Source organism: Microcaecilia unicolor, chromosome 11 (genome assembly GCF_901765095.1).
Source record: "Microcaecilia unicolor chromosome 11, aMicUni1.1, whole genome shotgun sequence".
Classification (NCBI taxonomy): Eukaryota; Metazoa; Chordata; class Amphibia; order Gymnophiona; family Siphonopidae; genus Microcaecilia; species Microcaecilia unicolor.
The window spans coordinates 133,449,323-133,464,172 of NC_044041.1; the positions used below are offsets into that span (position 1 = coordinate 133,449,323).

The window sequence follows — 14,850 nt, forward strand, 5'->3', positions numbered from 1 at the left end:
AAACTTGATCACGGCAACAAAGTATTTTATAGATAATAGTGTCTTGTTGATTAGACCTTGGCAGAAGCCTTGGTTTCTGAGGGTATTTCCCACTTTCCTCATTTCTTTACATTCATTCCACACAACCCTTTGGATTGTGTTTGGCTGTTTTTCAGTTCTCTGGAGTATTAGATTACCTTTGGGCTTTCCCAGTATGAGAATACTTCTGTACTTATGCCTCCTATTGCATGACTCCTTAATTTTCTCAGGAGCCTCTCATGAGGGACTTTGTCAAATGCTTTATGAAAATCTAGGTGCACTGCATCAACTGGTTCACCTTTATCCACATGTTTATTCACGCATTCAAAGAAATGAAGTAAATTGGTGTGGCAAGACTTTCCTTGGCTGAATCCATGTTGATTGGCCCATTAAACCATGTTTCTGTTCAGTGATTTTATTTTATTTCCACTATTTTGCCCAGCACTGAAGTCAGGCTTATCTGTCTGTAATTTCCCAGATCACCCCTGGATCCCTTTTAAAAATAGGTGTTATTGGCCACCCTCCAATCTTCAGGTACTATGAACGATTTTAACGACAGGTTACAAATCACTAACGAGGGTTGAGAACTAAGCTAGCAAATCTGTTCACACAACATTTATTGGAGGTGTGGATAGAGTTATGAAAGGAAAGGGGAGAGAGAGCTTCCATTTTCACTGAGGGGGGTGATTAGATATAACTCGGCCTTTATGAGGGGGAGAGATGGGGGGATTTATAAAAGATGGGAAGAGAGGGAGTTGATACAATATGACCAGCTTTGTAGAGGATGGAGAATTGATTTATTTTTTTTTCTATCTTCAGGAGAATTATGGTTTGACTGAGGGGGATTGTTTTTGGATTCTGAAAGTCCAGCATTATCTATGGGCCGTGAAATGCTTGATTGGGAATACTTGAGAGAGTATCTGGGATTTTTTGAAGAAAGCCAAAGGGGCAGTAACAGTGTTATACAATTTTTTGAGAAGTTGGGATTTTAAGTATAATTATATGAGGGAATGGGAGCGGGACTTAAGGGAAGAATTAACCAAATTCCAATGGGTGCGAGTGTTTACTGTGAGTAAAAAGATCTCACCAAGCATATTAGTACATGATAATTTCTATAAGGTAAAAATTACAAGATGGTATTTGACCCTGGATAAAATTAAAGAGATTTATCCAGGGGCTTCAGATAAGTGTTGGAGAAATTGTAGAGATGTGGGAAGTTACTGACATAGTTGGTGGACTTGTCCAAAGATACAGGGCATGAGTGATCAATGTTTTACATACAATAGGTGGGTCAGAGTTACCTTACATCCCAAAGTTTGTCTTTTCGGGTGGTTGGCGAGAAAAGGGAGAAATAGGAGAAGCGGTTCAGAGGTTTGGACTTTCTGCAGCTTAATGTGAAGTTGTGGCCCACTGGAAGTGTGAAGGTGCACCTAATATCTCTGCTTAGAAACATAGACTGGGAACTCTATGTGCTAAGTAGATTCTGACTGATAAGAGATGCTCATGCTGCTGGAGAAGAATGACATAGCATTTAATTGATGCTGGAGACTGGAAGTTGGCATGATTTGGGACTATATACGCAGGCTGTACTTCGGTGGGAGGGGGTATTTGGAATTGGTGGTGGTGATTCCCAGCATTGTCCTGCCCATAGCCCCACCTATTCCTGATGCTCTGAGTCTGACATTAGCTCCTTCAGTTGCTAGTTCATTCACTGCTCTATTGTTGTTTTATAGAGAATCTCTTTGATTTTTGTTATATACTTTTATCATTCTCTTCCTCATATAGTATATAGTTTACATTTAACATATGGCCATTAATACAAAAAATATAAAAAGGCCATTTTTTAAGGCTGTGACACAAATGGCCATAGAATGCGTATGGGCTCTAAGTCACTTCCTGCCATAGCTTAGTAAAAGGACTCCTTAAAGTGGTAAAACTATCACTGAAGTTGTAAAACTAATTGTGTATTTTAAATTTTAAAAACTAGGTAATATCATACCCTACTTGAAAGCACTAAAGACAGACCTGTTAAGAAGAACATACCCCACCGACCCAACATAAAATACCGGACACTTGCGACACAATATAACCAAGGACCATAATGGACATTACCTGACTCTTCCTCCCCTCTCCCTCTCTAAGTGCCCCCAATTGTACATACTTTACATGTACCTCATTCTACCACAATTCACTTTGTATTCATTCAAACCATGTATTTGTTCAGACCGAAATTGGCTAATGCCGATAATGGTAATATGTAAGCCACATTGAACCTGCAAAAAGGTGGGAAAATGTGGGATACAAATGCAACAAACAAACAAATAAATTTCAGCAACTATATTAGTGGCATCTGCACTTTTAATTTACTCTGTGTTACCTGTTTTGCTACTGCTCATCTATGACTTGCCTCTGGCTTTGTTTTGTTTATCTTGTTGTAGGCTGCTGCTCAGTACCCGATTCCTGGCACTGTCCTGCCCATAGCCCCACCTATTCTCGATGCTGTGAGTGATGTCCGGTCCCTCAGTCACTATTTCAGCGACCATATCAGTGCCGTCTGTGCTGCAGGCATGCACCAAAGAAGCACACCTATCGGTAGGTTGTGCTTCTTGCGCAAACTCCTTGGGGTGACGACTTTTGGATTTTATTATGATGGTTTCTTCTTTTTTTTGGGCCCCTTTCAGTCGGCCCTTTATATTTCCCCATGTCTTCTATCCCGGTGGTTTGGGGTCAGCATCAGGCCCCTCTGCCATAATTTCCCCACCCTCATTTCCTCACACCCTGCCTTCCTGTTATTAATCCTGGTACCCCTTCACCTGCCCCGCCCCCCACCCCCTCTGGTGGCAATCCCTCTTGCCTTTCTCTCTTTCTTTGTTTCTCCTTAACTGTTGATCAATTAGGACCAAAACAGATCTGGTGTCTGACTTACTTTCTCAACATCCTAATTCGCTGCTCTTTTGTACTGAGACCTGGAGCCCCTTCTGTTTCAATGCTTGCCTGCTAAGTTTTGCAGCTTACTCTGTTCCTAGCTCCATGAATAAGAGAGGGGGTGAAGTGGCCCTCCTTGCCCCTTCATGCTTTCTATTTTGGACCTCTCTCATGAGCTGCTTCCCCTTCTCGGCTCTATGCTTCTTCACTTAAGTTTTACAGTCCCACTTCACTTTCTTCTCATACACCTCCTTCCTTCCCCTAATCCCTCTCTTCTCGATTCTTTTAGACACTGTCTTTCTGATGCTGTCCCAGTATGGCAATACTCAGTGGCGTAGCTAGGGTAGTTGACACCCGGAGCCGGTCATTTTTTAACACCCCCCCCCCCCCCCCCAAATCCAGTACTAGGCATACCGAGAATACAAAACACTCAGGACCTATAGCGCAATTCTACCATACCATAAGCAGTCATTTCTACAAGTCACAAGCATCTTAAATGCTACAGTGAGCACTAGAACATCAATTCACCTATTGTAAAACGAAAACAGAAAGATTAGTACAGATCGTCGATCCTGCACAGTCAATGCCAACCGAAAGCCATGTCTTTTTCACAAACACAGATACACCCTAATCCACTATAGAATAAGTAATCATAAACTTTCTATTTAGACAAAAATTAAACTGAACCCCTGATGCCAGACTCTGCATACAATGCAACACCACAGAAACAGAAAATGTCCCCTAGAACTGTGCAAAATATAAAGACAGTGGATGTAAATTTGAAAAAAACTAACAAATCCGATCACCACTTTACAAATTAACAAATAGAAATAAAACAAATATAGAAAATAAAATACCATTTTATTGGACTAATACATTTAGCTTTCAGAGGCCAAAACCTCCTTCCTCAGGTCAATACAGTATAGTGCTGTTATAGTATCCTATCCTGACCTGAGGAAGGGGGTTTTGTTCTCTGAAAGTTATGTCAAAATGTATTAAAAATTAGTCCAATAAAATGATTACCTTATTTATATGTTCTATTTATAAACATTTATTAACACACAAACACAGATACAATACTATACCCTAAAGCAAAAAAATAAAAAAATATATATTTTATTTACAGTTTGTTGTCTCTGGTTTCTGCTTTCCTCATCTTCTTTTCACTGTCTTCCTTCCATCCAGCATCTGTCTTCGCTCTTTCTCTAAAATCCAGTGTCTGCCCTCTCTAATGTCCCTTCCATTCAGTGTCTGCCCTCTCTCTCTGTCCCTTCCATCCACCATCTGCCCTCTTTCTCTCTCCCCCTTCCTCCCAAAATCTGCCCTTTCTCTCTGCCCCTTCTCTCTGCCCCTTCGATCTGTCTGCCCTCCCTCTCCCATCCATCCAGAGTCTGCCCCCTCTCTCTGCCCCCTCTTTTCAGCCCCCTCTTTCCACCTGCCGCCCTTTTCTCCCATCAGTCCTGGGCTTCAGCCCCCAGCCACTTCTCCCTGTCTGCTTTCAGCCCCTAGTTTCAAACCCAGCCCTTTTCTCTCACCAGTCCTGAGCTTCAGCCCCAGCCAGTTCTCCCTGTCCCCTTTAAAGCCCCCAGTCCCCACAGTTTCAGCCCCTGCCCATTTTCAGCCCCAGTTCCAGTTTCAGACCCCATCTCCCATGAGCACTTCCCTCCCCAGTCCCCTTATCCCCTCTGAGCACCCCCACCCTCCCCAATCCCCTTCTCACCTCTGAGCATCCCTCCGAGCTCCCCCACCCTCCCCAATCCCCTCTGAGCACCCCCACCCTCTCCAATCCCCTTCTCCCCTCTGAGCACCCCTCCTCTGAACTCCCCATCCCCTCTCCAATACCCTTATCCCCTCTGAACCCCCCCGACCCAGTCCTGTCCCCCCTCCATTGAGAGCCACAGAGCCCTCTTCTCCTGCCACCGCCTGCCTTTTTTTTTTTTTTTAAATCCGTGCAGCCACGCAGGCAGCACTTCGCGTCTGCCCTGCATGTGCTGTGAAAGAAGTAAATCGCCAGCGCTGGCTTCGAGCCTTCCCTCGATGTCCCGCCCTCGAGGAAATAGGAAGTTACCTCACAAGAGGGCGGGACATCGAGGGAAGGCCCGAAGCCAGTGCTGGCGATTTACTTCTTTCACAGCACACGCAGGGCAGATGCGAAGCGCTGCCTGCGTGGCTGCACGGATTAAAAAAAAAAAAAAAGAAAAAGGCAGGCGCTTGCAGGAGAAGAGACGCGACGAAGCACCCCCCACCCACGGACACCCGGGGCGGACCGCCCCCACCGCCCCGCCCTTGCTACGCCACTGGCAATACTTATGTGCTTATGTATTTAAGGACCTTGTCTTCTCTCACTCTTCTGACCTTTTCACCTTTTCTAACTTTTCCACTACCCCCCCCCCCCCCCTCCCTTCCTTAGTTGGATCATTTTCTAGTTCACTAGTTCTTAGTAAGGTGTTGCCCACAGTCTCTTATCAGCAATTCTCCACTATATATTCTTCTTTCCTTACCCCCTTGTATTGTACTGTTCTGGGATCTTGCGAGGTACTTGTGACCTGAATTTGGCCAGTGCTGGAAACAGGATGCTGGGCTTGATGGACCTTCGGTCTGTCCCAGTATGGCAATACTTATGTACTTAAGGACCTTGTCTTCTCTCACTCTTCTGACCTTCTCACCTTTTCTAACTTTTCCACTACCTCCCTTCCTTGGTTGGATCATTTTCTAGTTCACTAGTTCTTAGTAAGGTGTTGCCCACAGTCTCTCTTATCTGCAATTCTCCACTATAGATTCTTCTTCCCTTGTCCCCTTCTTTTCTTTCTTTCCCCCTGATTTTATTGCTAGGTCGTTTTCTGAACAGTCCTCCCTCTGAAATTTCACTCTCACCAGGGTGGTATGAGGTCCCTTTTCATACTCTGACTGTAGGCTCTTCCAGTAAGCCCTGGTACCAATCAAATCAATTGTGTCAGCAGGAACGGCTTTGGCATGTCTCAACATCCCTTTCAGACCGGCAATGCTGTTTGCCTCTGCTCCATTTCTACTGGGTCAATTTCACTCTGCCCGACAACAATACTTATACCTCTCTTATTTCTCGGTTCTCCAGTCATCTTCAGATGTTATGTGAGGTAGTTTTTCAGCTTTCTTCTATTGGCCCACGTTTCTCCTATCCTGACAATATCTCTGCTGTTGATCTGCCTGCTTACTACTTCCAAATAATTGTGTCACTTGCTGCTTCTCTTCCCTCCACCCCTTCCATGCCCTCCCCTTCTTCTTCTCTCCCTTACCCTATCCCTCATCCTCTCCCCTCCCTGCCCCATTTTATGTCTTTATTCCTGGTCCAAATTAACCTCCCTTCTTTACTTCATTTGAAAAGTATTTCAAATCCTGTCACAAAACTACCTGTTCACTGAATCCTATTCTTTCGAATTGCATTAACTTGAATCTACATGACCACCTTCCCCTTGAATTTTCTGTGGTCATAAATAGCCTCTTTACGGGCAAAGTTCCCACTGTTTGGAAAACCACTGTGATTAAACCCATTTTAAAGAAAACCTTCTCTTGACCCTACCAAACGACAGACCAATTTCCAATCTATCCTTTCTCTCAAAATTGACTGAAAGGTTTGTTCTTGACCAACTTTCTCAGCATGCTGAAACTTCATAAGTACATAAGTAATGCCACACTGGGAAAAGACCAAGGGTCCATCGAGCCCAGCATCCTATCCACGACAGCAGCCAATCCAGACCAAGAGCACCTGGCGAGCTTCCCAAACGTACAAACATTCTATACATGTTATTCCTGGAATTGTGGATTTTTCCCAAGTCCATTTAGTAGTGGTTTATGGACTTGTCCTTTAGGAAACTGTCTAACCCCTTTTTAAACTCTGCTAAGCTAACTGCCTTCACCACGTTCTCCGGCAACGAATTCCAGAGTTTAATTATGCGTTGGGTGAAGAAAGCTTTTCTCCGATTTGTTTTAAATTTATTACACTGTAGTTTCATCACATGCCCCCTAGTCCTAGTATTTTTGGAAAGCATGAACAGATGCTTCACATCCACCTGTCCACTCCACTCATTATTTTATATACCTCTATCATGTCTCCCCTCAGCCGTCTCTTCTCCAAGCTGAAAAGCCCTAGCTTCCTTAGTCTTTCTTCATAGGGAAGTTGTCCCATCCCCGCTATCATTTTAGTCGCCCTTCAAATCTTCACCCTTTTCAGTCCCCAGTTTTCGGAATGGTCACTCCACAGAAACTATCATTACTTCCCTCCTTAATGACCTTCACGCTGCTCTGGACCAGGGTAAGATTTCCATTCTTGTTTCCCTCGATCTTAGCATTGCTTTCGATCTGGTCCACCATTCTCTTTCCTGCCTCTCTTCTGCTGATATTTTGGGGACGATTTTCAAGTGATTCTCCTCTTTTCTTGACGGCCGATCTTTCTTTGTCTTCTTACCAGGTTCAAGTTCTAACTCTCTCCCTCTTCAATATGGTGTTCCCCAGGGTTCCCTGCTTTCTCCTATGCTATTTAATATTTTCTTAGCTCCTCTTGCCACTCTCATCCAGTCCTCCATCAGATTTTATGCTGATGACATCCTTCTGGTCTCACACCATGACCTCTCACCCCTTCAATCCTGCTTAAACACTGTCTTGGCTTGGTTACCTGATTTTGAACTCTGCTAAATGTGTATCACTTTGGGTTACTGGTACTTCCTCAATACCTACTCTTGTCCTTTCTCTTTCAGGTATTCTTCTTGGACTGATGGACTCCCTTAAATATCTTGGAGTAACCACTGACCTCCAACTTTCCTTTGCTCCCCACATGTCTGCCACTGTGAAGTCTTACTTTTTTCTCCCTTCGCAATATTTGCACTATTCTTAGTTTTCTTGATTCCTCCTGCACTACACTTCTATCCTTGCTAGTGCACTCTAGGCTTGATTACTGCAACATGACTCTGGATGGCCTCCCTAAAGTTTCTTTCTCATTTTCAAACAGTTCTTAGTCATGCCAATCATTCTGATCATATCTCCACCCTTCTTGCGCACCATTACTGGCTCCCTATTTTCTTGTGTGTTCAATTTAAGCTCCTTATGTTGGCTTTCAAGACTCTCCATTCTGGTACCCTCTCCTGTCTCACCATCCTTATCTCCCCTCCCACTTCCTCCGCTCTTCCTCTGACTCCTGGCTTTCTCTTCCCCAGTTCACCTTTTGGTCTCAAATCTACCCACCACTGCATTGTTTTTGCTTGGTATCCTCCCTCTGGAATGCCCTTCCCCTGTCCCTGTGCTCAGAACAGTCTTTTTGCCGTTTTAAGGCTTTCTGAAAGCCTATCTGTTTAAAGCAGCTTTTCCTTTCGCCTGCCCCTAAGGGATCCAGGCCTAGAGTTGCAGTGTACATGTGTCTTCTTTTTTTTTTTCTCTCTCTCTCTCTTTCCTTATTCTTTACTTTATATTTTGTAGTTCTTTTCTTATATTTTAAATTTTGTAATTGTTCACTGCTCTGATGTATTGTGAAGAGTGGTATATCGAATGTCGTTAAACTACCTAGTCAAGGTTAGTAGGGGGAAAAGTGGGTATGGGGGGCTGGTGGGGGGCTGTAGGTTTTGTATGGTTTGATTTGGCTGGGTATCTGTTCTATGTGAATATTGTTTGAATGTGTTGAAAATTTTAATAAAAATGTTATTGAATTAAAAAAAAAAACAGACTAGGTTTAAATGGTCAATTTTCTCAATAGAAAAAGGTAAATAGTGGGGTTCCCCAGCAGTCTGTGCTGAGACCGCCATATGTATAAATGATCTAGAAACAAGAATAACAAATTAGGTGATTAAGTTTGCTTATGACACAAAGTTATTCAAAGTTGTTAAATCACAAGAGGATTGTGAAAAATTTCAAGAGGACTTTACAAGACTGAGAGACTGGGCATCTAAATGGCAGATGATATTTAATGTGAGCAAGTGCAAAGTGATGCATGTAGAGAAGAGGAACACAAAACTGTAGATACATAAATGCAAGGTTCTACATTAGGAGTCACCCCAAGGAAAAGGCTTTAGGTGTCATCGTTGGTGATACATTGAAACCGTTTGCTCAGTGTGCAGGCTAAGAAAGTATCTGAATAAACTCCAGACTGTTCAAAACACAGCTGCAAGGCTAAGTTTAGGCAAATCACGCTTTGAACATGCTCAACCTCTTCATTTTAACCTACATTGGCTCCCCATTAAAGATCGTATTACATTTAAAATCTGCTCATTGACTCACAAGATAATATATGGGGAAGCCCCTGCCTACATGCTAGATTTGTTAGATCTTCCATCCAGAAATGCTTCAGTGACTTCTCGTTCCTACCTTAACCTACACTATTCAAGCTGCAAGTCTGTTAAATATAAATTACTCTTTTCCTCCTCCTTCCGCAGTCTTGGAATGGTCTACCCAGATATCTCAAAGAGATTGACGACCACCAGCTTTTAAAGAAATCTTTAAAGAAATTTTTATTTGCAAAAGCTTACCCAACCAATAGCATTCAGCCCTCACCTTCTTCATATTGAGTACACCTGTTTAACCACCAACTGTATCAACCTCGTCTTGCACCCTTTATTATCTTCATGTTCAATCCGTTTTTCTGTCTATTTGTATCATTACCCTCATTGAGTTGTAAACTTATGTAACCCTGTAAGTCGCATTGTGCCCGCTCTAGTGGGAAAATGTGGGGTATAAATGTACTAAAAATAAATGGAATGTTAGGAATTATTAGAAAAGGAATAGAGAACAAAACTGAGATTATTATAATGCCTTTGTATCGCTTCATGGTGCAACCACACCTTGAATATTATGTGCAATTTTGGTCACCGCATCTCAAAACAGATATAGTGGAATTAGAGAAGGGTGATGAAAATAATAAAGAAGATGGGACGACTTCCCTATGAGGAAAGGCTAAAGAGGCTAGGGCTCTTCAGCTTGTAAAAGAGACAGTTGAGGGAAGTAAGATAGAGGTTTATAAAATACTGAGTGGCATGGAACAGGTAGACGTGAATTGCTCTTTCCAAAAATACAAGGACTGGGAGGAACAAAATGAAGCTAATAAGTAATAAATTAAACAAATCAAAGAAAATATTTCTTCACTTAACATATAATTAAACTCTGGTTTTTGTTGCCAGAGAATGTTGTAAAAGCAGTTTACTTAGCAGGGTTTAAAATAGATTTGAACAAGTTCCTAAAAGGAAAGTCCATAAGATGGAATTGGGAAAACTCCACTGCTTATTTCTGGGATAAGTAGAATAAAATATATGTTACTCTTTTGGGATCTTGCCAGGTACTACCTGGATTGGCCACTATTGGAATCAGGTACTGGGATTCATGGATCTTTGGTCTGTCCCAGTATGGTTATGCGTATGTTCTTATGTAATTAGGATACCAGTAAGGATAATACTAAGTTTTGGATGTAAGTGTTAATAGATAAGTTCAACACTTTTCCACAACTGTGTATTATAAAGAGACAGACAGAAACTAGGGGTGGGCAATTAACATGCTAAAATATTAATGCAGAAACTATTTTTTAACGCTGGCTGGCATGCCCCGCCTCTTACCTCCCCCCCCCCCCCTTGCGTTTACTTCATCTCCAGTCTTGGCAGTGGTACTGGTTCTGTTTCTGCATTTCAGGCCTCATTCTGGGGCTCCAATAGCATCTCTTATTACTTCCAGGCCTCAGGGGCTCCAAGAGGAGAATGCTTGAGTGAGGTGATGTCACTGACTGAGGTGAATAAGCAGTTTAACTCAATGGGATCAGGCAAGAGTTTACTCAGGCAAATTTATTTAAAAAAGCTTTTTTAGGTTTTCAAATTATTTTTCATTCAAAACATTCACATTTCAAACCGGAAGTTAATACTGTCAGGATTGCCCAGCTATGGTGACCTCAGCGGTGCTCATTGCCAAAGATGTATATATGGCAATGTAACTAGCGCCCACTTCTTCATTGGCACTCCCGATTAATTAAATTTTACTGTATATATAATTTTTCTTCTCTATTGATTTTACTTCTTTTTCTCTTTTTAATGTCAGACCAAGGGGTTCAGCTGCCCGACATGCATGTTTCGCTCAGCCATGAGCTGTATCAAGGACATTCCCCTATAATGAAAAACCCAATATATAACATCAGTTTACTCTCTCTTCGGTAGAAAAACCAACTCTTACAGTTTCTCTAACCAAGGTTATTTATAATACAAAAATCTTGAATGCAAAAATCTTACCTACAGTCTCCCCTAGCGCCAGCTTTGCTATTATTTAACGGGCTCACCCCTTTACAAAAATGGCGCCGGCGTTCTAATCCCACAATTAAATATCTTCGTTATTACTGACATCATAGATGAAAACTAGCCACTGATTGGTTATTGTACTGACTGAGGTGAGTCATGTAGAGAGAGCAGCACATAGTGAGGAGGCAGCGTCAGCGTTAGGGACAAGCTCATGGTCAGCAGCGCCGGAGAGGAGGCGGCAGTGTTAACGTTGAGGACTTCAGCTCATGCTCAGCAGCTCCAGAGAGGAGGTAGCAGTGTTAGCATCATGGACTTGAGCACATGGTCAGCAACGCGAGAGAGGAGGAGGCAGTGTTGGTGTCAGGGACATGAGCACACGGTTAGCAGCGCTGGAGCGGCAGTGTTAGTGGGGGCATCACTGAAGGAAGAGGCAGCAAGTTTTGAGCTGAGCAGTGTGAACACCAGCACCGGAGGAGCAGAGGCAGCGAGGTCAGCATGTGGTTATAGCGCTGAAGGAGAGCAGGTGGAAGAAGGAAGTGTGTAGATGCCATTTTAGTAGCCTGTTCACATCCTTCTGAGGTAAGGCTATAATCAGTTTGAAAATCCATGCCCCAAATTATTATTGCGCTTAAGTTCATCTCCTTATACTTTTGCCTGCTTAGGGTGGGGAGAGAGAGGACAGGAAGCAAAACAAAAGTCATCCTGGCAGCGTGGGGTGGTTGAAGCTGGGAGGGAGAGAGACTGCTAGAGCTGTTTTGGGAGGGAGGGAGAGTGCTGGAGCTTTGCTTTGAGAGAAGGAGAGAAAGAGAGTGCTGGAGTTGTGCTGAGAGGGAGAGGGCTGTGACTGTGATGGGAGGGAGGATGAGGCTAGGTCTGTACTGGGAGAGAGATGGAGAGGATTATGGCTGGAGCTGTGCTGGGAGGTGGGTGGGAGTGCCAGGACCTTCAGGGATACAATACTTAACGCCTGAACTGTAACCAAAAAGTCTTTCTCTGAAGATCCTGGCACTTTTCTCTCCCCTCCCCTCCCCCAGCACAGCTACAACCATACCTTTCTCCCTCCATTCCATCAAATATTAAGCTTCCTAGATCAGAGGATGGTGGTGGTGGTGGTGAGGGTTATAAAAACAGTGCTGTCAACATTAACAAAAAAAAAAGTTGCATGTGCTGGATAATCTCAGCCATGCTGTGCATGTGTTCCCCTTCCAAAAGGATGTCTGGGTCAAAGTTTGAAAATTGGAAAGTATGTGCAGGATTTTAATCAGCCACTCTGAGCATCTCTTAAAGGAATCTGCTTTTGTTTCCTGTTGTTTAGTCCAGTGGGAGAGAGGGAAGGCTTGATGATGGTGGGGGAGCAATGCTGGATCTGGAAGTGCAGGGGAGGGTGAGAGAAAGAGATTGTCTTCAGTAGGAGAGAGCCAGTAAGAAGGGGGGAGAGAAATGTTTGGCCTAAGAGTGAGATTATCTCTATATATAAAAGGCAACACCAACGTTCTATGAAGCCTCCAGCCGGAAGTGTGAAGGGGGAGAGATATCCGGTTTCCCCATGAGTGTCTGCCCCGCCCTCGCTCTCTGTCTAACACAAACAGTGAAGGAAAACAGCAAAGCAGGAAATCAAATCGCTCTCTCTGTAACAGTGAAGGACTCAGAGGGGGGAGGGGAGAGAGGGCAGGGACACACACAGTCCCACATGCACACAGAAGAAAACCTTGCTAGCCCCCGTTTCATTTGCATCAGAAACGGGGCTTTTTTACTAGTTGTTATTATTATTATTAATAATTTATAAATGAAGTCAGAAAAGTTATTGAATGGGAAATTCCTGTTGAAGAATGAATCAGTGGCTGTCTGTAAATACTGTAGCAGAGAATTCAAATATCATCACAGCGTCACATAAATTCAAAGCACCCTTTTGCTCTTCTTAAATCTGCAAGTACTAGTGAAACTGCTTCATCATCATCATCATCCTTTTCCCAGCCAACAATATCTGTTTTTATTACCAAGAGTAAGACAATTGGCCAAGCTCAAAACAATGCGATTATGGGATGGTATAGCACTCTGGATTGCAAAGGACTGCAGGCTGTACAGTATTGTCGCCGATACAGGACTGCATGATGTACTGAGGGTAGCAACGTCAGATGATACATACGAATGTCCATCAAGAAAACATTGGATATCTTCCAAAAACTGAAAGCTGAGAGAGTACAAAATTTAGCAGATGCTATTTATGTTGCCATTACTGTAGATTACTGGACTTCTACGGCCAATGACAGTTACTTAGGCGTTTACTCTCACTTCATTGATAAGAATTGGATTCTTCAAACAACCCAATCTACAGGCTCACAGCATCGCCAACCAACCCGACGCCCACATCAACGTCATTGACCAACTCCCAACCACCAGAAAACACCTTGAAGAATAGAGCAGCAACGCTGCAATATTCACCCTTTAATGAGCAATGAATAGTCCCACTGCTTCAGCAAAGATGTTCCAGCAGAAGAACGACATGACCTAATTTTGCAGGTAATAATAGTTGTATAAACTGGCTCTTCTATTTCTGCTACATGCTGAGTGACTACCAGAGGCTACCTTCCAGTTTAAAAAGACTAACCAAAGTCTAAGCCACTCAAGTAGACCTAAGACCTATAACGCTTGAACAGCAGCCTATGTTCCTCATAAATTTCCTCATAATATCTTTTGCTGCATTGTAGTACTAAACCACTCTGATACCTGAATTATATTACTGACTATAATTGTAATATTGAATCATCCTGTATCACTTATTGCAATTGTAATATTGAATCATCCTGTATTACTACTGTAATTGTAATACCTGAATTGTTATAATAACTATCACCGATCTCTATTAGCCAATGACCACTCTAAAGACACCCTATCACACTACACAATACTACACCATTGACCGTAGAAATTCGTCAGCTAGCACCACCACACACCTCCGACCAGCACTGCTAATTAGCCTACTATACTGTGCTAATCAACGCCAACGTGAACATTAACAAGCTGCTCTTAATAATCTACTTTCTTCCCCTAATCTACCCCGCATGGACAACCCCCCATACAGACAATAATCTACCCACAGCACACAAACCCTGCAGACAACTCAATTAGACAACTCAACGAGATCAACCAAAGCCTCCAAATAATGCACACCTGGGCAGATGCATTCCAACTAAAACTTAACGCAGAAAAAACACAATGTCTTGTACTCACCTCACAACATAACACAAAAAACTTCTCTACCATAATCACACCATACTGTTCTCTTCCTGTCTCACAAAACTTGAAAATTCTTGGAGTCACCATTGATCGAAACCTCACTCTCGATGCCCACGTGAAAAACACGACGAAAAAGATGTTCTACTCCATGTGGAAACTTAAAAGAGTAAAACCTTTCTTCCTGAGATACATCTTCTGTACCCTGGTACAGTCAATGGTAATAAATCATCTGGATTACTGCAACGCACTATACGCGGGCTGCAAAGAACAGTCTATCAAAAAACTCCAAACTGCCCAGAATACTGCCGCCAGACTCATATTTGGAAAAACTAAATATGAAAGTGCAAAACCCTTGAGAGAAGCTCCACTGGCTGCCACTGAGGGAACGCATTACGTTCAAGATCTGCACGATTATACCCAAAATCATTCACGCAGACGC

The 14,850-nt window shown here is 43.0% G+C and overlaps 1 protein-coding gene across 1 annotated transcript in view; it reads left to right on the plus strand.

The window, feature by feature from the left end:
• The first annotated feature begins 2,300 nt into the window (after positions 1–2,300).
• The window catches only part of LOC115480460, an 89,959-nt gene continuing 77,409 nt past the window's right edge, over positions 2,301–14,850 (plus strand). Inside the window, exon 1 of the mRNA XM_030219153.1 lies at positions 2,301–2,610. Coding sequence (XP_030075013.1) covers positions 2,586–2,610 — 25 coding nt within the window. The 5' untranslated portion in view covers positions 2,301–2,585. The remainder of the gene's footprint in view (positions 2,611–14,850) is intronic.